The sequence below is a fragment of the Poecilia reticulata genome, linkage group LG4, assembly GCF_000633615.1.
Source record: "Poecilia reticulata strain Guanapo linkage group LG4, Guppy_female_1.0+MT, whole genome shotgun sequence".
NCBI classification, from domain to species: domain Eukaryota; kingdom Metazoa; phylum Chordata; class Actinopteri; order Cyprinodontiformes; family Poeciliidae; genus Poecilia; species Poecilia reticulata.
Genome location: NC_024334.1, coordinates 21,285,202 through 21,308,495, shown reverse-complemented (window position 1 = coordinate 21,308,495; position 23,294 = coordinate 21,285,202). Strand labels below are relative to the sequence as shown.

Here is a 23,294-nt window from a genome sequence, read left to right as displayed (position 1 = left end):
ACGCTGCTGCTAAGCTACTTGACGTTCAGTTGCTTACGGGCGGACTGTTTATGATGCCAAAGACTTGACCAATCAGCGTTCAGTTCAGATATGATTGACAACTATTTATACATGTTCTAGCCAATGAAAGGGCAGCATTGGGATTCTGAATACGCCTTTGTGATTAAGAAGCGATTAAAGCGTTTTACCCTGCTTTCACAGATCAAACGACTTTTCACTCGATTATTGTACTAAAGGGAAATTAACAAAACACCCATTTTCAGGATGAAATAACCTCTAAAGATAAGAAATAAATGCCAACACGAAACTAATTATAATTTAAATACACGTCAAAAATAAGTTATAGCTAAGAAATTCTTTATTTTTATAAAACAAGAAGATAAAACCCTGATATATTTATAGAAAAGTATTTCATTTATTTATTACATCAGCAAAAATATTTTATTGAAGTTTGATTTGTGCTCGACAGGGCTTATTTGAAATAAACCCCTATCCATAGAGTTAGTAGAGGTTGGAAAAGCTCATTGGTTAAAGCTGAGAAAACTAAAACTTTGGGAATGTTAATCCATTTAGCTGTAGATTATGTTATGGGATATCAGCACTGTTCCCTGACAACCTCAAAATTTCCTGCACGATGCAGTATTTTGTGACAGGCAACAATTTCTGATTGTGCTATGCTGCATAATCACATTATTGAATAATCAATTCAGATGAAGTCGAATTTAATTGTAAAGCAAATAGTTTATCTGAAAGCAAGACTGGGTTTCTAAAAATAATAAATATAATTTAATTGAATACATTTAAATATGAAAATGCAGCTAGGTCCTTAAATAATGAGAAATAATGCAGATGTATGCTGAGACAAAAAAAAAATCTAAAAACGTTTAGTGTATTTAAGAGCAAAACCAGACAACGAGGTTTAAGGTCTGAGAAAAATAAACACAATAATTAGTTTCAAAAAGGTGAAGTCTTTTTATCCGGTTAACAACGAAGACAGTAGAACTAAATTAGACTTGTTTTATTTTTAAGACAAACTAAGAAACTCATAAACAGGACAGTTTAAAACATTTCAGTAACTAAATTAAGGAAGCTCTAGTCACTTCTCTAACAGTACCACTTCATTTTAAGATAAATATGCCAAAGTATTAGACAAACTACCCAAACTTCTAATTGCTCATACTTTGACAGTGAACCCATCTTTCTCTGTGTTGGTATTGTCGCTTTATGTTATGGTTTACAAAATGAAATCGCCAGAAAATGGCTGAATGTAATAGCGTGTGTGTGAGGAAACACTGACCCTGGGCGGCGGCGGTCCCCCTCTGTGCCAGTTTTAAATGTCAGCTGGGGAGTGCTGCGGTTTGATCTGATTTCTGCCACTCTGTGACACTGACCCTTACTGACTGGTAGCGACTATTTTTAGATGACCTGAAGATAGCAGACGCTCCAGCTTTTATCTGGGGTGCCAGAGTAAATATTAGCCAAGATATTCCGGCATTGCACGCACTCCTGAACTATGTGAGGCCTGTCATGTTCAAGTTCAATGTCAAGCTTTTGTGGGAGAAATACTGGCGGTCACATCTGACATCCGCTGCATTATTATCAAGAGCACCGTTTTGGGTTATTTACTTTGACACAGTTATTGTCAAGTGATTTGATGCAAAAATCTAGTTTTATGACCAATATGACCCCATTTAGGAGTTCTCCATCTCTTGGTTCTCTGTCGGCACATCTCCTTTTGGGTTGAAAACTTTGTGGTCGTTATTGAATTTCAGGAAACACCATGATGACAGAACTAGTGTGAAGTTAGTCTGATTGTAGTGACCACTGTTCCACTGACCTTTCGTCTTTTATCTCTGTTTGTCTGAGCAGTCAGATCCAAGACTGGTTAGTGTCTTTTTCCTTATTGAAAGCTGAGTTGCATTTAACTCGTTCAGTCCTACCATTTAGTCGGAATGGTTTGGTTTTACTCTGTTACACATCAAAAGCACAGAATTTTTGTATTTGTTTGGCACAGCTGACTTTATCAAAGTTTTTGAAGCAGCAATAGGACCGCTCAGTCAAACTGAGAACATTACGTACGCACCGATCAGACTTTTACGAGTGACAATAGTAAAGACCCTAACCTGCCTGATTGTGATTTTCACCAAATCAAATTTTCTTCCATAGGTTAATAATGCATCCAAAGTTTTTTTTGGATGCTTGATTTGATAAATTATGTTGCATCATAAATCAGGCAAAATTCAGAGACAACTGCAAAAGCTGGTATTCGTTTGAATAAAATTTGCATTTTCTCTTGATTTTAATTTTTAAAGTCTTTACATCTCAGATAATGTAAAGACAAGTATCCCCCTTAGAGTTAAGATGATAAATATACTTCCCCCCAGGCCACCTTTTCAAACTCTACTTAAAAACATTGAGAATTTATTTACAGAAAATGACAAATGGTGAAAATTAAAAAAAAATTATTGCTTTCAGACCTTACTTACACCCATATCGTACCCAAACACACAGACACACCAACACACATGCAAACACACACATGCACACACACACACACACACAATCTAACAATTATGTTTTTGGACTGTCGGAGGACGCAAAAGTAGTTCTACCATAAAATGACAATAAACTAATTTGATAGAAAATAAGTGCTACAGGTTCTTTGAAAGAGGTTGTAGTTTTGAAACCAGAAGGGAAAAAAACAATGAATAAATGCACTAAAAACAACCAGTCTGCTGATGCATTTACAGACCATAAATGAAGAAGTTTTACTTGAGGGATAAAATGGCAGATTTGCATCACTTACTTGCTGTATCTTCACCAAGCCTGTCGATGGAGGCTTCCTGCATTCTGCAGTGGCAACATGGAAACAGCCTTTAAAAGGTTCTTGGAGACCTTGCATCAGAAAATGTCAAAGCCTTTAAACAGAGGCTAAACAATGACTTCCTCAACATGGGACTCTAAATTTTACTTTAATTCCAACATTCAAAATGACCCGTCTACTTTTATGTCCTCTGATCAGTGTAAGGGTTTTCTGAACACAAGCTTGAGTTTGGTTCTAGATTTAAAAAATCTGAAGCAAATGTCTCGACTTTCTCTGAAACTGTTTTTTTCATACTTTGTGTAAATTAAAATTGGACCTTGATTTCAATCTGGACCGGTGTTTTAATGCTTTAAACTTTTAAACGCCTGCATGGGTCTGTTAGCAACCTAAAGTAGTAATTAAGATCATTTTGATGTCTTTAGTTTAAATTCCCTGGTAAATTCCATAATTGCTGGTGCCTGCTTCACGGATTTCATAACCAGATGTTCGTGGTGAGTGAAATATTGCGTGGAGAAGGTTTGCCAGAGCACACGAAAAGTAAATGATTGACTAATTCAGATCCTACCCACCAAACAAAGCATGGGAGGAAACGTATCTCACTGATCATATGACCCAAACTGCCCATCAGTGACCAGAGTAAAAGGGGATACATGTTCATTACTTGTTTAAACTACAAACGCTAATAATCACAGTCCGATTTAAACTAAATTAAACGCCGCCTTTGCTGTAGCTCGTCTAAAGTCTCATTGACCTGCAGCGCTACCTTTAAACCAAAGGCCTCCGTCTGATATTGGAGGGTGAAGTTAATCATTGACGAGCAGCTGGGGTTTATTATCTGCTGCAATGCTGTCAGGCAGCACTTCACTTCCCGCTAGGAAACGGAGACTGTACCTTTCTCTGCTGAACACGTCTGCTTTTACGAGAACCGCGACCTTGCTGCGCACGTCTCAGTCCAGGTACGTCGCACTTCCTCATGTTTTCTGAAACAAAGACTCCAAATTGCTCTTCCCAAAATGTCTGAATTAATTCATATGTGTAGAAATGGAAAGTTATGGGATTTATTTAGGACATTTTTAGAGGTTTTTCTGAGTCGTTTATCATTTAATGTCAATCCTGTTCATTGTGGTTGCACTTTATACGTGCTGCTTAAAACTGTCAAATGAAAGATGTGTAAAAAATACACTTTGGGTGCCAATGTTAGCCTATTTAATTTTATAAATGTAACCTTTAAATGCTGTCAGACTGCAGAGCATCAATATGAGTGTGACCCACAATCAGAAGATTCGAGCTTAATCACTCTTATCAAGCTCAAGTCAGTAGTGATGTGTCAGTATCTCACCACTAACGGCTATAAGAGCTCATGTTTATGACACATTTATGTCATATGTTGCAGACTGCTCCATCTGCACCCTGAAGATCAAGGGGGTCAGGATCATCCACAGCTTCGACCTGCACAAAACAAGCGGCTAACAATGCATGCAAGCTGCCATAAGGTGAGTGTCACGGTTACACACAGCCACAGCTGCAGGTTCTTCAGTACGTGATTATCATCATGCCATCCATTGTCCCTATAATAATCATAACTTTTATTAGGGGCTGTAATCAGCGTCAGGGAGTTGTTGCCAAACAGAGCCTGTAACAATCACGCATCTCCTCATATGAGCTTATTAAACCTTAACTAAACACAGTCTCTGGAAGCGTTTCATGACTCAAGACAAAACCCACTGCACTTGTTCAGAGGATTTCCCAATTCTCTTCTATATGCTTTTATACATTTGTTGTTGTTTTTTTTTTTGTTTTTTTGTAATTTCCTTACGTGTGTCTCTCTTTAGGAATCAACGCAGTCTCGTCCATCCATGAGCTCGAGAGACTCCCACTGCCCAGTGTGCCTGCAGACGGCCACATTCCCAGTCCAGACCAACTGCGGCCATTTATTCTGTGGTACGAGATCAAAAAACACACACAATGTGACCCATCCACTCTTTTACACTAAACATTTTCTCATATTATAACTTCAAACTTCAATGTATTTTATTGGAATTTTAAGTGACAGACAAACGCAAAGTTGTGCATAACTAAAAGTGAGGGGGGAAATAAAGTTTTTTATTGTATGGAAATAAAAATCTGCATGAGATAAAACCAAAACTAAATATTCTTTATGCACATGGGAAACTTCATATATGGTTGAACGCAAGCGCTGCACATCATCCTGAAAATATAATTTGTGGCTGTGTGATGCTGTAGGGATACAGACCGATTTGTGAAGCTGTTGTTCTGGAGCTGAGGTTCATTTTCCGGCAGGACAATGTCTCTAAAGCCAGAATGATTTAATAAAAATATATTCATGAGTTAGAAGGACCTCTTCAAAGTCACTCTGATCCATGTTGCAAATGATAATGGGCAAGTCTATAAATTTTTTTTTCTTTCCACTTCACAGTTATGCGCTACTTTCTGATAGTCTATCATACATTTCCCAGTGAAATGCATAAAAGTTTGATGTTGTAAAGGTGAATAAGTTCATGTGTGAATACTTGAGCTGAGCACAGCATATCGCTGGTCAACAAGCGATTCAGAGTCGGCGTACAGCAGCTGTAGGGGCCCTGATTGTGGTTTATTGATGCACAGAAGTTAACAGTTAATCTTCACTTGAAGAACAAAAACTGGAAAAATATTGTTAATCAAGTCCTAATAAATACGTTTGTGCAGTGAGGAGATGAGTGAAGACGGGTCGGCTCTCTGAGTGAACTTCAACCAGAGAGCTTTAAAAACTTCAGCCAGGCTTTTGCTTTTATCACCGTTTCTCGTGTCCTGCTGGGAAAGAAATCGTTTGGCTTCTATATTTAGAAATCTTTGCCTCTGGATAGTGATAGCATTTATGACATAAACCCACTCCTGTTTAACCTTGATACTATCAGCTACTGATTACAAAACACATGCTCTCCCCCCACGTTCACCGTTAACGCCCGTCTAGACTCTCCACAGATATTAAAAAAACTGAAACCTTGTTTAATCAACTGACAATTTGAGACAAATGTGTTAAAACGTCGTGTTTGTTTCCGCAGCTAACTGTCTGCTCACCTACTGGAGACATGGCTCCTGGCTGGACGCGGTCAGCTGTCCCCTCTGCAGACAGAAGGTAGACTGACGTTAACAGATTTACCGTTAATCACGAGCTGTGTGGCGAGCGTCAGACCTGTGATAAAAAGCAGCCTTTTATTCTTTCAGGTCAACGTGCTGTGCAACCTGTTTAAGGAGAGCCGATCAGATCAACAGTCCAAGAAGGTTCTCGGGGAAATCACGGACTACAACAAACGCTACTCTGGAGCCCCGCGAAGGGTCAGTGTTTGCACATCGACGACTCCTTTCACAGCGATGAATGCAAAATCAGTCGAGATTGAGATGAGATTCATTACATTTGCACACAACGGGTTCGGTAATGAGACCACCTCTTATGCAACCTCAAAGTTTTATTTAATACAAAAAAAAAAAAGGCAGACGAAAGAGGACCTTGTTAACACTTGACAAAGGCAGAGGCAGAAGGTAATTGTCTTCCCAGAAGGCTCTTCTCCTTCACATATCGTTGTTAGGAAATAGAAATGGGCTTCTTGGAGGATGGGAGCATGGCAGATTAGTGAAATAGAAGCAGATACACTTGCAGTCCCTTTGAAAAAATTTTTTTCAGAAAAGCACCCTCACAGTGTAATGATGTCATAACTATGTGGAGACGATGCATTCAGGACCAGAAAGAAGTTGCCCCCCTCCCAAAATTGGCATAAATTAACAGTGCTATGTTTGCACAGGTTTGTGCAGCTAAACTTTTGTAGCAGTTTTTTTTATTTTTTATTTATTTAGTTGATGTCAATGTGCTGGTTGACCTTTGATGACCTCTGGAAATGTTCATTAATATCTTTAAAATGATAGTAGCTAATGAAGGTTTTTGCCACACAAACGTTTGGCACCATTAGTTTGATTTGAAGAAGGTGGAGGGATAACGTCACTTAGATCAATGTCCCTGTTTTTAGCTCCATCCATTTTCTAGCTTTTTAAATCTGTGCAAAAAAAATATATATATAATTTTGATCTCATCTGATCAGAACAGAACACCACATGGATTGGGTTAAACTTTAGATTTTCTCCCTTATGCCTTTTTTTTTTCCTGTGTGAAACCCTCCGACATGTCTTCCGGTCTGACTTGACCTTTGTTGCGCCCCCTCCAGGTGACAGACTACCTCTGCGATGCTCCACTTCTTCTGCAGTTACTGGCTCGTGGCCTCGGCACCATGGGAAGCCTCGTCTGGCTCTTCCTCTTCAGGGTGGCCCTGTGCTGCGTGGGCACTGTGGTGTCCATCTCCTCCTCCCCCTCCGTCGACCCTGCGCCGTCGTCGACCCCCCTGGAAACGGACCCCTCTCTTTGCGGACTGCTGGGGGTTCTGGACGACCTGGTGGTGGTCGTTCTGCTGCTCCTTTGCGTCATTAACGTCAACCAGCAAATTGCACCAGACGGCGGACGACACTCTCCAAACAGATCGACCTCACAAGAAGTCATGGGGAGTTCGCTGTAGTTCTATGCTGCTCGACCGCAAGACGTTTGAAATGGACTTTGATTGGATTTCTGCTCTCTGCCTCGTTGGATGAGCAGATGAGAGAATATTGACAAGAGCTGGACGCCATTGATCCCCTCACACTGTGGACTCCAGGCCTGCTTGTCGAGCGTTTACAGAGCTTATGCAACTGTGATGCATTCAAATGCAGTGTGGCGGTTCGGCTGTCGCACCTGAGCGTCAATAAGTTGCCGCAATATTGGAGAAGACTTTTTAAATCTCATCCTTTAAAGCTTAACCTGTAAATGTAGCAGGTTGCAGACGACAGCTGTCATGCCAGTACTGTGATGTTTTCCCTGTACATATGTGACATTGTATGAAGTTGTTTTTATGGTTAAAATAAAGATTATTTATTGTACTGTACCATTCATCTTTATTCAAGTCCCAGAAAACCTTTTTTTTTTTAAACAAATTCATTATGAAGATTACTTTAAAATGTTTCAAGGATGCAGCTGATCATTCCAACAAACATTATTAGTGTCAGATGATTCAACATGTAAACATCTCAGTTCTTAAATGTCTCTAACATCAAAAACTGTGCAATAAAAACACAGACATGTGTAGCAGAAAGTGAAAGTTGAATCCTGTAATACTTGACCAGCACTAGAATCACATTAATTTGCGTTGCTGCACCAGGCGGCTGCGTTCCTGAACATGCGCAGCCAGGGCGAGGGTGAGAGCGCAGGCCGAAGGTCCCTGGGGGCCCAGGGCCACTGCCAGCCCAGGGTGCAGCGCTCCGGGTGGGGCATCATAGCCAGGTGCCTCCCGTCCCTGGAGCACAGGCCTGCAATGCCCTGAGGGGAGCCGTTAGGGTTCAGAGGGTACTCCTCTGTGGGGGAGCCCTGATCGTCAAGGTAACGGACAGGGGCGAGACCAGAGGAGGTGATGAGGTCTTGGGCCCGCGGGCTGCGGAATCGCATTAGACCTGCAGGACGGAGCGGACAAACGTCAAACATGGCTGCTGACTCTGAACCTACTAGCGAGAAGAGCTGTTCACGAAGCAAATATGTAAAAACCTGATTTTTATTTTAACCGCTGTACGAATCCAAAGGATCCGATGAGGCTCAGAGTTTTTACCTTCTCCATGAGCGACCCAGACTCCCAGCGCAGAGCCCTCCATGCCTCTCAGCCAGATGGACGGCGACCTCTGGATCCCAACGCTCACAAAACGCGACTCAAACCGGCCAGACCGATTGTGGGTCAGCACCACTTCAGAATCTAATCAAAAATAAAACATTTTGACAAAAACAAAATGGGAGAAAGAAGTAAAGTAATAGGATTTCTAAGCAGCCTAATCTAATTGGCATGCAAGTCATCGATTAGTGAGTTAATCTAAAGATGGTTGATCTTATCGGTCAACTAACAATGAACTGACAAGCGGCTATTTTCTCAAAAACCTAAGGGCTGAAACAATCGTTAGTTTTAGCCCTAAAATAGTTGGATTTTTTTTCTGTCGCTGAATAAGACATTTCTGAGCTCCTACATTCGGATCCGAGGCAGTGTGAATATTCTTTGTTCGTTAGTGTTCTGGTCTGATCTCACCTGCTCCTTCCTCTCCCTCCCCCTCTCCCACCCAGCCCAGCAGGGCGAGTAGCTGGCAGCCGTTGCACACTCCCAGACTCAAGGTGTCTTTCCTCCGCTGAAATCGCTCAAATTCAGCTTTAGCCTTGGGGTTGTAGGCCACAGTGGCAGCCCAGCCTGAAGAAAAGAAAGAAACTGCTAGTAGGAGGAACCCTGCACCTGAAGGCATCCTGTCATGAAGCATCGCTTCACGGTTCACCTTTGGCTGATCCCAGGACGTCTGCGTAGCTGAATCCTCCGACGAACACGACCGCCTTGAAAGGTTGGAGGGTGACGGATCCGGAGCAGAGGTCCTGCATGGTGACGTCCCAAACCTGCACAACCAGGGTTACATTTAAACCAGGAAGTGAACGCGCATGCACATGACTGCGAGGCGTTTGTCATCGACCTCAAAGCCCGCCATGAACAGAGACACGGACATCTCTCTGTCTCCGTTGCTGCCCTCCTCTCTGACCACGGCGACGCGTGGCAAACCTGCAGCTGAAGGAAGAAAAGCAGACATTACTGACTCAGTAAAGTTAATTTTGGGATTACTTTACCATGAAATATGGAAACTTACAAATATGTCCTTTTACCCCTTCAGCTTTTCAATATTTCCTCACATTAGAACCATTAATTTTAATGTGGTTTTGAGGGATACAGAGTAATAGATCAATACAAAATGTTTGATTTTTATTTGTAAAAAGCTGTGAAATAAGACATTGTAAGATTTTGTGTTTTTGCAGCACAGGGTTTTTCTTCCATCCCACCGTTATGCTCTATATTCTGTTGGTCTATCATAGAAAATCTCTAAAACAAAAGTAAAAAAAACATTGTAATTTGTGATTGTAACATGACACAATATCAAAAGTTTGACGCATGTAAATATTTTGCAAGTTAATATTTCACAACACCAATATAATCTTATATATAATATAATCTTGGTCTTACCAAGCTGTCGTATGTTGGGAGTTTCAGAGGGGTCAAAGGTCAGCTTAAAGTAAGGTTGCGTCCTCTTGGAAAGCCCTTCCTCCTCCTGCTTCACGCACAGCTCGTCGGCTTGGAGGCGCTCCAGTTGGAAGCTTGTTGCCTCCCAAACGGCCCTGAGGTCGGGCAGCGACTCGGACAGCACCTCCTGTCCGTCCACCCGGACCCTGACCTGGGAGCCGACGGGGAGGGGGCATCAGAGTATCAATCAGTGTGAACAGAAGAGGGTCTCGGCCATGCTCTGCAGACGTCTCACCGTAGCCTCTGGTCCGAAGCCGCAGGTTCTGCCGATGCGATGGCACCGCAGGCCTCCATCCCTGTATCTCTGACAAACGGCTTCCAGGTCAGTCTGAGAAACCTCCAGAACCAAACCCAGCTCCTCGCTGAACAGCAGCTCCATCACTGCACAGAAAACAGGGAGCAGCACAGTATACTGAGTAAAGGAGCGGAGGCAGAGTAAATACTGTGAGCAGGTTGCAGCAGAAAAACCTGCACAGGGTGTCTGCAGGTTTAATCAAAATTTAGGGCCAGTGGTTAACGCATTTAAGGCAAACATACTTTTTTTTAAAAAAGGGAATCTAATAAGGTCTTAATTTTATGTACTTTTTAAGGATCTGCAATATAGGTTGTATTGAAAAAATTATTGAATGGAAACAATTTCATGCAAAAGCTGCTGAAGTAGTTTAAATCTAAGTAGAAATATTAGAATAAATATCTGCGTTAAACCTCAAATTTGCTCAAGTCTGAACAAAAACAAAAGCCTCAAAATTTTACCTGATATTGAAAGGAATTAATTTTAATAAAACTCAATAATTCCCTTAAAAAGTAGTTTAGGATTTAGAATGTTTGAGTAGTTAATAGTTATAGAAACATGTGGATTTTAGTCTATTTGCATCAGAAATGTTGCAGCATCCAAAGGAAAGAGCAAGAATCATATTTGCGCTTCTTATAAAACCTGATCTGATTTTCTTACAATAGTATCTGTGAGGAAGTTGGTGGCATTTAATTCAAGTTTTTAAGACGAATACCTCTAATGCCTGTGTAAAAATGAAGAGATTTCTCACTGTTTTGATGATGAGCGCCTGTAAAAGGACTCAGCAGCATAAGGACCTGAAGAGGCTGAATGCTTTATGACAGAGAAGCAGAACAAATCCACTCATTCACCTCCAGATCCGTCTGAAGAGAGCTCAACGTCAAACCCGCGGTTCCCAGCAAAAGCCATCTCCAGCAGGCAGGAAATGAGGCCTCCATCGCTGATGTCATGTCCTGCGCTGAGCAGACGATCTGAGCGAAGAGAAAAAAAACCCCCCAAAAACTTCAGCTTTGTAATAATAAAACAAAACTGATACTCTGCCTTCTAAAAACCACTGATGGAAATCAATGGCAGCTTTTTGTGTGCTGAAATAAACAACCACACCAGCAGGGGGCAGTGTTATCATGGTACGATTATAGCTAATGAAGGAAGAGTTGTGGGATGTGTTCATCTGGGTATTTAAAAGTTAGAATGTGTTGGCAGACTGACCCTCTATGAGCTTCTGGGTGGTGGTGAAGCAGGCGCTCAGGAACTCAGGCCGGTCCAGGTCAGGACAAACGTCCCCCAGCTGGTTGTAGCACTGAGCCAGGGCAGAGCCGCCGAGACGGTGGCGACCTGGACTGACTGGGACCCACAACAGCACGCCTAGAGGGGCATAAAAAAATAAATTAAAAAAATTAAAAAACACACAAAACAAACACTGTGATGGTGTGGAAAGTGTGGCTTATGGTCAATTCAGGTCAAAATCCTGCTTTCAACCAATCAGAGTGATGGATTCGTCCTTTGTTTCTGGCGGCACATCGCACCTTTCCCATCTGGATCCTCGAGATCCGGCGTCACTGTGGCTGTGATGTCGGGGCAAACGGCATACGCAGAAATAACCAGAGCGCCTGGAGCAGATTAAATCCTGTTAAATTCAGAAACTCATACATTATGAGTACACAGACAAAAACACAGGATGAAACGTGCAGAGGCAGGACTTTACAGGAGTTTTCCCGGCCGTTTTTTTTTTTTTTTTTTTTTTGGGACACATTTCATTCTGGCCATGAGGCTGAGCAGATGAAGGGTTATTAGTTCATGACGGAGCAAAAATGTTATTCAGCAGCACACGATTTCAAGTGATGTATTGATTTCAGGTTATATTTCATTTAAAGGGTAGAAGGGCTGACTGCTTAAAAATAGAATTGACTGCCCAAGGTTGACCGCTATGGATGATTCAAAGAGGAAATAAAAAACTTGCACATGTATACAAAAGGACGGCTGATACAAAATAAAAAATAAAAATTCGGACTTTTAGCATCTGAGACAGGAAAACCTTTCAGACAGCAGTGAATGAGCCGAGGGTTTCTCAGGAACTCGGCCATTGTAATACTAATTTTGATTTTTAAAGAAGTTCTAGCTCCACTGCCAGACTTTACACTGATTTTTCTGTGTTTTAAGTGAAAAAAAATCTGCTAGTGGAACTAGTACTTTTCCATCAATAAAGAAATTATTGACTTAAAACAAGCACCTATATGTTGCTGAAGAGTTACTTGTAAGTTAGTTTTGTCTTGCATCCAGTGCACTAAGATATTTGCTATAAAATCTATGCAAAAATACTGTGTAAAAGCACACAGATTTTATGTTTTTTAACAGAGTTTACTATTGTACTGTACTGTTGGATTCGTTTTGCTACTCCTCACTCTTAAAACATGAGGTTTATGTTTACTTTTGGAAAATAGATCAAAATCCCGACTTTATTTGTGTGTGAAGCTTTAGGTTAAATCTTTTTCTTCTTGCGATGTTGTCCTTTTAAAATCTGTAAGAAAATTCTCGTTGCAAATTCTGTGGTGCATAAATAACGGTGAGGAACGTAAATGATGATGATTGATGCTCAAATGTTTATACAGTGCCGAGCCTACATGAGCTTCCATAAACCAGATGTGGATCTTCTTGCACTGAAGTGTGGGTACCTGGCGCTTTGACAGTCTCTGTTCCCACTCTGGCCGCCATGCTCAGAGAGTCCTTGCCCCCGTCGATGGCCACGCCCAGCTGACCCATGACCTCACACATGGCCTTGCAGGCGTCCCACAGACACGCCCCCTCGCCGGGCAGTTTGGCGGCCCACATCCAGTTCCCACTGCACTTCACGTCCTGAAATGTGGCACGGAAACTTGAAATATCTCAGAAACCGAAAAGTTGTCGCATCAGTCGGGACTGAAAGGGGGGTTTGCGATTTCTTTCAGCTCCACAACATGTTTGCTGGTATTCGGTGAGCTCACCTTCAGAGCCGTGACTCTGGCAAACAGCAGGTTGGTGAGAGCCTCTCCGACAGCCATCCGGGCCCCCGCCGCTGGACAAACCAGGCCTTTGACCGGCTGCTCCCCAATGGCCGTGGCCGCCCCCTGCAGGCCGAACGGTGACAGAGCCACGACCGCCACGTCGGCCAGAGGGGTGTGAAGAGGGCCGACGCACTGTTGCTGGGCAACCAGGCCAGTCACAGAGCGATCCACCTAAAAGAGGGAGGTAGCAAAGTGGAGATAGAGTCACAAAATGTTGGACCAATAAAAAATATACATAAATAACTATTTTAACAAAAGAAACCACCTTATTGGTCAGGTAGCGTTTAGACGCCACAGCAGGCAAACGTAAAACCCGCTGCAGGGCGTCTTTGACCGTCAGCTCAGCAGGAAGACTCAGGGGCAGAAGGGTGGGGGCCAGGCGCTCCATCCGAAACTCTTTCTGCGGCATCTTGCCCAGAACCCACTCCAGCTGCAGGTCAACCGGATGGCGGACCCCATCTGCCCGATCGCCATCGCTTCCCTCGTCATCAACCAGAACGATCTGTGTGGAAAAAATAAATAAATAAATAAAACACACTCATGAAGATAAACAAGCTGCTGCCATCCCGGTACAATTTTCCGCTAAGTTTTAACGCCACAGTGGACAAAAAAGTTATGAAGCATGCCTTTCCGTCGCCTGTGATGAGTCCCACAAAGTCAACAGGACACTTTTCCCGCTGACAAACCCTCTCCAGGTACGACTTGTCTGACGGGCGAAGCAGCAGAGCGTTGCTCTCCTGGTACTCGGCTCCCCACAGCTCCAAAACGCTCAGCGTGGGGTCGCCTTTCTGCACACATACAGAAAAAAAAAAAAAAAAGAGGGGAATGATGCAATTAAACCAAGATAAAACTAATTGCACTTAAAGAGAAAAGTTGCAAACGATAATCTTTTCCCTGCATTTTGTGTCTCTGTATTTCAGTGGTTGGTTTTTGTGATGTGGTTTTGTGTTGAGAATGAAAAGAGCCAGATTACAATAAATAAATAAATAACTCATTAAATTATTTCATTTTTTAAAACTGAAAAATGAAATCATTACATATAATTAAGGCTCAGAAAAAATAGTTTTATATTTATGTCAAGTTTTTTTTTAAATTACACATTTTATTAATTGAGCCATTAATTATTTATAATTTGGCACTTTTCTCTCTCCATAGTTTTGATATTTCTTATTCAAATTTAAGAATATAGTGTAGGAAGATTTTTTCTGGTGGTCTTGTCATTATCAATCCTTTCTAGTATTTACACATATGCACAACAAGCTAAGACTGTGGTTAGCACCTTACAATAGCGATTAGCACAGCCAGCCTTACTGAAACAGCAGAGTGTGTGTGTTCCTTGAGAATGTCGACAGTTTAACTCTGACATTTTTGAAAGGCTCTTTAAATCCAGAATGTTTCAGGACAGAGTTGTTAAAAAATCAGTTAAATGAAAGTAAGCAAACCGTATTCCACTGAGCCTTCCTGTTATCTGCTTCAAGTCTTGATCTTTCCTGCAGGCTAGATAAACCACAAAATGTTAGACCTGAAAACGTATCATTTCTTTCCTTCCTCTAGCTTTACTTCAAGCACCTCACTGATATTGAAAATGACTACCTCTAGGTGTTCCTTCAGTAACAGCGTGTACACTAAAGAGTGTTGTCGTCACCACGACCTGGCAGAGCTTTGGCACTGCGTGTTCACTGACCCACCTTGTGAGTTTCCGACCGGACGGTCCTGAAAGCCAGTGGCCGACCGATTTCTTGGTGCAGCTTTCGTGCAAAATAACTGCATTCATGTGCAAAGCTGAGCAAAAGTTGAGATGTTTGTGCCAATTACCTTGAATTTACTGCAGTGGATCACAGCGCCGGCTGGCTCGCTGAGCTCCTTCAGAACATTACCTTAAGACGAGAGCATGCGTCAGCGCTCGGCCTCTCATTTCAAAGTTTCAAATGCTTTCAAACTCCACAAAGCTCGAACCATTTCCTCCTGCTCCCTGATCGTGGATGCTGCAGATGGGGTTGCCGTTGCTCCTTTCCAGGCATGCCCTGAGAGCGCGGTTCATCTTCTGCTCCATCTCAGCGTCTCCCCTCTGGACCGCTCCCAGGTCCCTCTCGCTGCAGTTGTCTCCTTGCACCTGCAGTAAGAAAATGGTTTCCTCGTTGCAAAAAAATCATCAGCGTCACGCAAGCACGCTGCCAGCCTGTCCGGGGTTCGCACTTGAACAGAAGAGGCCGCTCCTCCTCCCACGCCGATCCGATACACCGGCCCGCCGATCTTCACCACCTCCATCCCTGATTGCAAACAGCCGAAGAAGAGGAGCAACGGGAGACGGAGTGACTCACTGATCGTTGCGCGTTGTAAATATAGCTGCAGAATCGATTGCTTGAGTTCACGAAGACTGTCGGACATTACCGGCTTCTGCCTCCTCTTTCTTCACGTAGTCGTCCTCGATCGATCCAAGACCGCCGCTGAACATGATGGGCTTGATCCATTCCCGCCGCTCTCCGTTAGCCAACCGCATGCCAAAGGAACGGGCAAAACCTAGAAGAAGACTCTAAGATAATAGTAACCAAACATCCTACTGACATATAAGTTCATGAAATATCTCCTGAAATGTTGGAATGACAACCCCCAACATCCTCAGTACAAATATTAAATATTATTGCAGACAGCAGTGCAGAATCTCGATTAATGAATTAATGTAAAGTTGACGGATCTTATTGATCAACTAACAATTGATAAGCAGCCGTTTAAAAAAAAAAAACCCCACAGTGCATCAAGAGAGTCAACCAAAATTGTGTCCTCTGCTGGACGGAGGCCAAACTACAGCACTGAAAGACGGTCTAAGCCAGGGGTGGGCAACTCCAGGCCTCGAGGGCTGGACTCCTGCAACTTTTAGATGTCTCTACTTCAACACTCTTGAGTCAAATAATGAGGTCGTTAGCAGGACTGTGGAGAACCTGACTGGACGTAGGAGGTGATTCAGCTGTTGGATTCAAGTGTGTTGGACCAGGGAGACGTCTAAGAGTTGCATGAGACCGGCCCTCCAGGACCAGGATTGCCCACCCCTTGTCTAAGCGGATGTTATTAGATAATCGATTGGAGTGTTTTTTACTCTAATAGAACCTTTGAGTGAGTGGTTATTTATATTAAACATACTAGTTTTACGCCGTTTATAACCCGAGTTGTGTGAATTAACTCAAACTTAAAGAACAAACCGTCTTCTCTCACCTGAGAGGACAGGTTCTCCAAACTTGTTGCCGTAGTCTGAAGCTCCGTCGCTGGCTTCGATGGCAACCTGCAGCGGAGGGGCAAAGCTGGACGGATACTCCCAGCCCTCACCTTCCTGCTCCCAAGGGAGACAGTAGCCTGCAGGCGAGGACAGAGAGTAAAGTATTGAAACTGAAATGATTTTATGAATTATTTTAAGACTAGTTTTCCTAAATTACTATAATTTACTTTTGTTCCTCTTGCAGGTGGGAACACCAGCAAGTCTAGCACAAGGTCAGACCACACAAGGCTTACAGAATTTGGGGGGGAAAAATGGAGAATTAGAAAAGCGACTCAACAAATATGTTCAGTCTCTTTTAGTCAAGATTTTCTTCTTTTCTCTACTTCTCATCTGTGTTTCTGTCACTTTGTGGCTTTTAGCGTTTTGGTCATCATTAGTATCCAGACTCTGTCCACCTGGCTAAATATTACATTAGCGTAAGAAATTTAACTTCATAAGATGTATTAGCTAACAATTATTGCACTCCAAACAATCCTTTGCAATATGAATATTGCACACAGTGGTATTATAATGATGATATACTCGCGATATATTGTGCGTCCCGAACGTACGTCTAGTTTGGAGAAAGGTTGACTGGAGAACTTTTCCTCTCCAGGATGAACATTTCACCCTCACTTAGGTTTGTAAAGCTGCAAGGCCATTACTCTGACATTTAGGAAAGATAAATTATTTTGGTCATTCTAACTAACAAGAGCAGTCCAGTCTAATTTAACTTCAGATAGTGAGAAATGAAAAGGTTGTGTTTTTATTTGGTGTGTGTAAACTTCTGGTTTAAACTCTATGCTTTAGAAATGATTTACAGATCTTATTGACCAACTTCACTGGCCTTTGTTCTGGAATTATAGGTGAATCTCAGGAAAATAAGATAAAACCTAAATATTCGCTTATTTCAGCCAATTCAAGTTGAAAAGCTTAACTTATATTTATTTATTGCACATAGGATATTATAATTTGACTATTTCTGAGAATATTAATGGTTACAGTTTCCAGATAATGAAATTAATAAATTAAATTTCTCAAAAAAGTAACTACTACCACCAACTAAAAGGATGACCATACACAGCAGTTCTTGATGTTCAAGTCCAAGCCTTGTGAATCGCTCACTACCACACTTTTTCCTTCCACTCAACTTCCTCTTAGTTTATCTGTCAGAGATAACATTTTGTGACTTATTGTGCAGAATGTCAAAAACTATCTGCTGGTCAACTAACAACAAGTCAACAATCTTCCTCATGAACGTCCAGACGTTACATTACAATAAACATCCTTTCTCTGATGATATCCTAAAATATGGAGATCCATATGTACTTTATGAAATTTTTTCTTCCCTTTAAGGTTTTCAAAGAGCTCAAAAAATCAAGTTCAAAACAAAGAAAAGTTTATTTCCTGCCACCATTAGAGCAGCTGGTTCCCATGGCGCAGTGAGCTACCTGGGATGTGCAGGTTTCCGAAGCAATATCCCGCAGTCCCAGCGACGACGTGCCCTCCTCGCCCGGCGCTTTGGACATCTCTGATGCGACCTCCGGTCCCCGTGGTGGCACCGCTGAACGGCGCGACACCTGCAAGGTTCAGAGTTCGCTAAGCGTCATTATTTTGAACAAGAGCCGCGTCGGTACTTGTGACTTTGATTGGGAGAAGCGAGCGCCGACCGGTCGGGAAGTTGTGCGTCTCGGCGGTGAAGATAACGTGTCGCACCGAGCGCCGCGTCTCGTACGGGCTCGCCTCCGAGGGGTCTGCTGGGTAAATGCACCGCAGCTCCCTGCCTCTGATGCCACTGGACACAGAAATTAAACGTTTCACAGAGCGGGCGGGGCCGGGGGCCATGACGCTCGCTGGGCCGTGGCCCAGCGAGCGTCTCCCAACGCCACCTGCTGTTGTCGCAGAACTTGATGACGTTGTTCTGGTTGCTGCGCCGCTGGGTGTCCATGATGAGGCTGAAGAGGGTCGCCTGCTGCTCTTGCCCGTCGATCACCATCCGCCCGTGGAAGAACCAGTGGCGGCTGTGCTCGCTGGGACGCAGAGGGACACACACACACACACGGGAACAGAGTCAAAAACGTAAAACGAGGAGGATGCTCGGCTGATTCCTCCGCCCCACCTGTTGGACTGAGCCAGGTCGAAACACTCCACGCTGGTGGGGTTCCTGTTGATCCTCTGGAACATGGACGTGTAGTAGTCCAGGTCCCAGGAGTCAAAGGCCAGACCTGCAGCACGCACACAGACAGCAGCGTGAAAACCAAGGCAAAAACAGGCAGCATGAACCGATTCAGAGAAAAAGGATAAACAGCAAACACACCGACACACACCGACACACACCAACACTTAAACCCAACACAGTCTAGCTCTGATGCGTCCGATGACTGGTAATCTGATCAAATGATCCTCGCAATATAAACCATGTTTTCCTCCACAGCAAAGCAAAATAAAATGACCAAATGGGTTTGGCTGGATTTACGCCTTTTAATCCCCTGAACGTGACTGGATATAACACATCTGTCATAATTCATAGCAAAACATATTTGTGCGCCAAGTGAAGGTGTTTAGAGAGCATAGAGCTGCATCTCTACACCCTCCTCCTCAGTGGTGGCCCATCATTTCAAACCTCACTAAAACGCACAAAGTTCACGACTGCATTGTGACAAAATGTTTAAACGTTTAACAAAAGCGAATACGTTTCGCAGAATGTTTCAGTTTTACCACAAAATCTTCAGCATTGCTCCCCAAGTCACACCATATCCAGCATGCTCGGTCTGTTTGATAAAGCAGACCAGTCTGCTGGTTTCACTACATTAGTGAGGCACACAGAAACAAGACATGCCAGATAATCAGCAGCGGCTTCATCGTCTTGTGACTTAACTAGCTAAGTGGGAATGTCATGCATCATGTGACGTTACGGCCTCCACCGAGTACTTACAGAGAGCTGCAAGACTGGAAAGAGGGCATGAAGAAAGAGATGAAAGAGAGAGAAGGAGAGAGAGATATCACACCAGGGCATAAACACCAGAGACTCGGTGTGTGTGGAGGTAAAAACAGAGCAGCGGAGACCTCAGCGTTGCCAAAAAAGCCTCACCCAGCTCGCTGTTTGCCGTCTCCAAGGCGGCGCGGCCCTTCCCCAGGACGTCCACCTCAAACACCGGCTGCGGCGCGGTTTCCACGGCGAAGGAGGTGATGGGATGTTGATAGACGCACTCCGTCATGCTGTCATGGAGACACTCGATCAGCTCTTTCACGTCTGCGCTGAGCTCGCCCGCGCTCCGTCCGTTCTTGGCCTGACGAGGAGACGGACGGGTCGCTTCAGAGAAACAAATAAGTAGGAGTAAAATGGAATCGTGACCTTCCCGTGTCACCGTTAGCGACCTTGATCAGAGACCTGCGGGACCGCTCCACTCGCGTGACGTTGGAGAGGCCGGCGCTCTGGCAGATGGACACGGCGTTCGTTGACCAGGCAGTAGAGAAGTTCAACCTGAAAACACACAGACAAAAAAAGCTGACGCACAACTCGGAACGACGCCCATGTTCTAGGGTCGCAAATATATGGAAATATGGGCAGCATTAATAAGGCTGCTATGGTCAATAACCAATATTGACCAATATTTGACATGTTGGCCAGGAAAATACCTGACTGGTCCATTTCCACTTTAAACATTTTGACAAATTCTCATGTCATTCCTCTAAAGCAAACCACATTATGACATACTTAACACACGTTGAGGTTCAAAGTGTCTCACCTCAGTGGCCTGCATTCTGATGAATATTCACTAAAAGGAGCGGATGAATATTCCAGCCTTATTACATGAATAAATGAATACATTTTCACCAGTACACCAAGTCCCTCGTTACAAAACGATGAGCAGAGCTACAACATGAAACCGACAGGTCAGATATGGGCTAAGCTAACTTTTTTTTTGTTTTTTTGCTGACCATGGGACACCAGAGACTGTGTGTGGAAATGAGGCTTCACACTTTCTGTCCTAGGGACCAGATTCCAATTATAAAACTATGCTGGCTTTGCTAATTAGCACTGCTGGTAGAGAAAAGGCCCCAAGACAAATTTAGCTTTTGTTGCAGCTGCGTAATCTGACATTGGAAAAATTAGACAACCTACACCTCTTGAGCAAACTCAGTGGAGAATCAGCGATTATGTGGACTTGCTTCTCTTCCAAAACACAGTGAGGACCTTGTTAAAATGCATAAACTGTGAACTCACTTCACAGAATAATGGTCTTGAATATACGGCCAAATCAACCTTCCTTCATGGCAACTTCAGTCAGACGTAGAAAGCAGGCCTCTGGAGGATGTAGACTAGTTATCTCTTTTTGCTGTACACTGTTACACTAAAGCTAATTAAATGCCAGCCTCCGGTGTGCAGAAGTCACGAGCAGCACCTCGGTCCGATCTCCACGAGTTTGTCCCCGCTTCCCTCTGTGAGCCTCGGTTGGTCAGACAGCGGCTCTGCCTGCAGAGGAGGACGAAACAACCAGAGGAGAACCTCCTTCTGCTCCGCATCCAGACGCTCGCAGCCTGCGGCAGAGAGCAGAAAGAGCATTTAGGGTGAGGTGGAAGGCCGCCCCGTTCCCAGAGCGAGTTCATCGGCGTGATCTCACCTGTCAGTTCCACGTTGTAGCACAGCTCGGTCGTGATGGACAGGTGAGGGAAGAGCTTCGCTGCCCTCTGCAAGGCTCGTCCAATCAGAGCTTCGCCACTGTAGAACCTCAGGATGGCCATTTTTCTGAGGAGGAGCAGGAAATCCAGTTTATGAGGCACGAGCCTGATAAGCATCCCACTTTTGAAGCAAGTTTAGAAAAAGAAAAACCTAGTTTATGTTTAGATTATTTTCTGCATGTTCCAAAGATGCTGAAAACACAATGTTCAAGTTAGCATCTCACAACTTAGGTACGCTTCATTTATGCTCTACTAGAGATTTATGCTCAATACAGATTCTTTAAAGTTCAACTAGCGATCGCTTTTAATTTTACTTTATTTGTAAAAATGCAAGCTTGGTCACCAAACCAGACATGGTTGATCGAAGATCATCTAAAGACCCTAAATGAGGTGAAATGGCCCTTTTTGATTTCAGGGAGAGTTCAGATTTACCTGTTGGTTTTCTGTCAGTGGTTCAAAAATTAAAACAGAGCCGCTGTGGCAAATCAAGGTTTAAATCCAATTCAAATGTAATTCAAAAATACTTGATTAATCCCAAAGGGAAATTAAATGTTGCTGTGACTCATGTAAATTCAGTTATTGTAGCTGATAAAGGACGACTAACTAAAACATCTGAATAATTCACAATTTTATTCAGATTTTTTTTTAACCCAAAACTCATGAAATTCTGGAAACCGAAACATATTTTTATTCAAAGATTTATTTTTTGTCAGTAGTTACCCAAACTATTGGGTAACTATAACTATTGTAATAGTTTGGGTATTCACGTCACTTCTTATATAGTTTTAATCAAATCAGATTTCAAACGAAGCTGCGACGTGTTAAATCATAAAACAGACAATCACAATCAAGTATACATAAATGTGAAAAGTTTACTTTTCAAATTAAATTTATGTACTTTCCACAGTGCATTTTAAGCCTTAGATTAGAGACTGATAAACTAATTCAAAACAAGTTAGACAATAAAGAAAGCACAGATCATTTCTGAATAATAAATCTACTTTTTTTTTAAATTAATTTTAAGCTAAACTTTGAAGTGAAACTGATAAATCGCAAAGTTTGCCTCAAATCAAGACCAGTTCAGCAGCATAGTTAAAGACAACATGGTGATGAGCAGAACTTTGGTTTCTACAGATAAAATGTTGACAAAAGGCGACCCCTGATACTGAACCCCCCTAATCTGGAGAGTGAACTCAGATCAGGACTGTCCTCTGTTCTGCCTTAGATGCTTTGACTGATAAACTCAAATTCATTCTTTAGCAAGACAACAACAAAAAAAAGATATATAAACCTCTACGTTCAGTGAAAGGAACAAGAAGTTTATGATGAATCGCCAGCATTGAGTGAAGACAAAAAAACAACAACAAAGAACTGAGTCAGATTTTCTAGCTTTGAATAAGAAAAATGTTTTATCTTTTTGAATGCAGCATCAGTTTGTTTCTAAAGTGCATGTTTACATGGTTTTTTTTAGTTCCTTTTAGAGGAAAACCTATCTAACAAGAGATTTACTCATTTCAAACCTCTTTCACTTCAGTTCTTCCTCTCACAGTTATGATTCAAACACTGGGAGCATAAATCAGGAGCTTTATGCAGCAAAATGCATAAAGCATGCATTCAGCACACACACACACACACGCACACACACACACACACACACACACACACACACACACACACCCTTTCTTCACGGTAACTGCGAGGTTAGCAATTAGCAACAGTACAAGAGTGACTGCAAGAAGATGAACACCACTGATATATCCAGAAAGGGGGGAGTTACTGATTGAAAGCTATGGATCAGAGAGTTAGCAGGAAGCTAACTTACGTGCAGCAGCTTCACTAGTTTAGGATGAAAAGCTGAGACAGTCACCGCAGATCTGGACAAGACTTGTCTTCCTGAACGAAAGCTTGGAAGTTGTCTGCTTATGGGTCGGCAACGCAGGCTGGCAGGGGGCAGGATGGACGGAGATCAGCACTCACATGTGTGCCGCTCTGACCGCATCACGCATGCGCAGCTGGGGATCGTTGAGGGAGAACA

At 42.9% G+C, this 23,294-nt stretch overlaps 2 protein-coding genes across 3 annotated transcripts; one reads left to right on the top strand and one right to left on the bottom strand.

Moving 5' to 3' along the window:
* The first annotated feature begins 3,298 nt into the window (after positions 1 to 3,298).
* Positions 3,299 to 7,788, top strand: LOC103463744 (E3 ubiquitin-protein ligase RNF170). The gene is made up of 6 exons (XM_008407304.2): positions 3,299 to 3,780; positions 4,218 to 4,317; positions 4,657 to 4,765; positions 5,887 to 5,960; positions 6,050 to 6,160; positions 7,042 to 7,788. The coding sequence occupies exons 1-6, from the start codon at positions 3,668 to 3,670 to the stop codon at positions 7,384 to 7,386; spliced, it is 852 nt and encodes a 283-aa protein (XP_008405526.1). The 5' UTR covers positions 3,299 to 3,667; the 3' UTR covers positions 7,387 to 7,788.
* Positions 7,789 to 7,819: 31 nt separating this feature from the next.
* Positions 7,820 to 23,282, bottom strand: pfas (phosphoribosylformylglycinamidine synthase). 2 transcript variants are annotated; one of them, XM_008407306.2, is made up of 28 exons: positions 23,082 to 23,282; positions 21,202 to 21,326; positions 20,983 to 21,118; positions 19,955 to 20,060; positions 19,668 to 19,866; positions 18,696 to 18,801; positions 18,466 to 18,606; positions 18,247 to 18,371; positions 18,028 to 18,156; positions 16,537 to 16,674; positions 15,718 to 15,846; positions 15,523 to 15,596; positions 15,283 to 15,439; positions 15,142 to 15,203; positions 13,953 to 14,114; positions 13,592 to 13,828; positions 13,267 to 13,497; positions 12,958 to 13,138; positions 11,812 to 11,895; positions 11,495 to 11,650; positions 11,137 to 11,256; positions 10,229 to 10,374; positions 9,937 to 10,144; positions 9,395 to 9,486; positions 9,206 to 9,320; positions 8,968 to 9,123; positions 8,503 to 8,643; positions 7,820 to 8,350 (listed from the first exon to the last, which is right to left on the bottom strand). In XM_008407306.2, the coding sequence occupies exons 2-28, from the start codon at positions 21,320 to 21,322 to the stop codon at positions 8,040 to 8,042; spliced, it is 3,963 nt and encodes a 1,320-aa protein (XP_008405528.1). In that variant the 5' UTR covers positions 21,323 to 21,326; positions 23,082 to 23,282; the 3' UTR covers positions 7,820 to 8,039. The 2 variants fall into 2 exon arrangements, with proteins under 2 accessions (XP_008405528.1, XP_008405530.1); XM_008407308.1 differs by lacking the exons at positions 19,955 to 20,060; positions 20,983 to 21,118; positions 21,202 to 21,326; positions 23,082 to 23,282 and adding an exon at positions 19,512 to 19,525 and having other exon boundaries at positions 19,668 to 19,740.
* Positions 23,283 to 23,294: the final 12 nt, after the last annotated feature.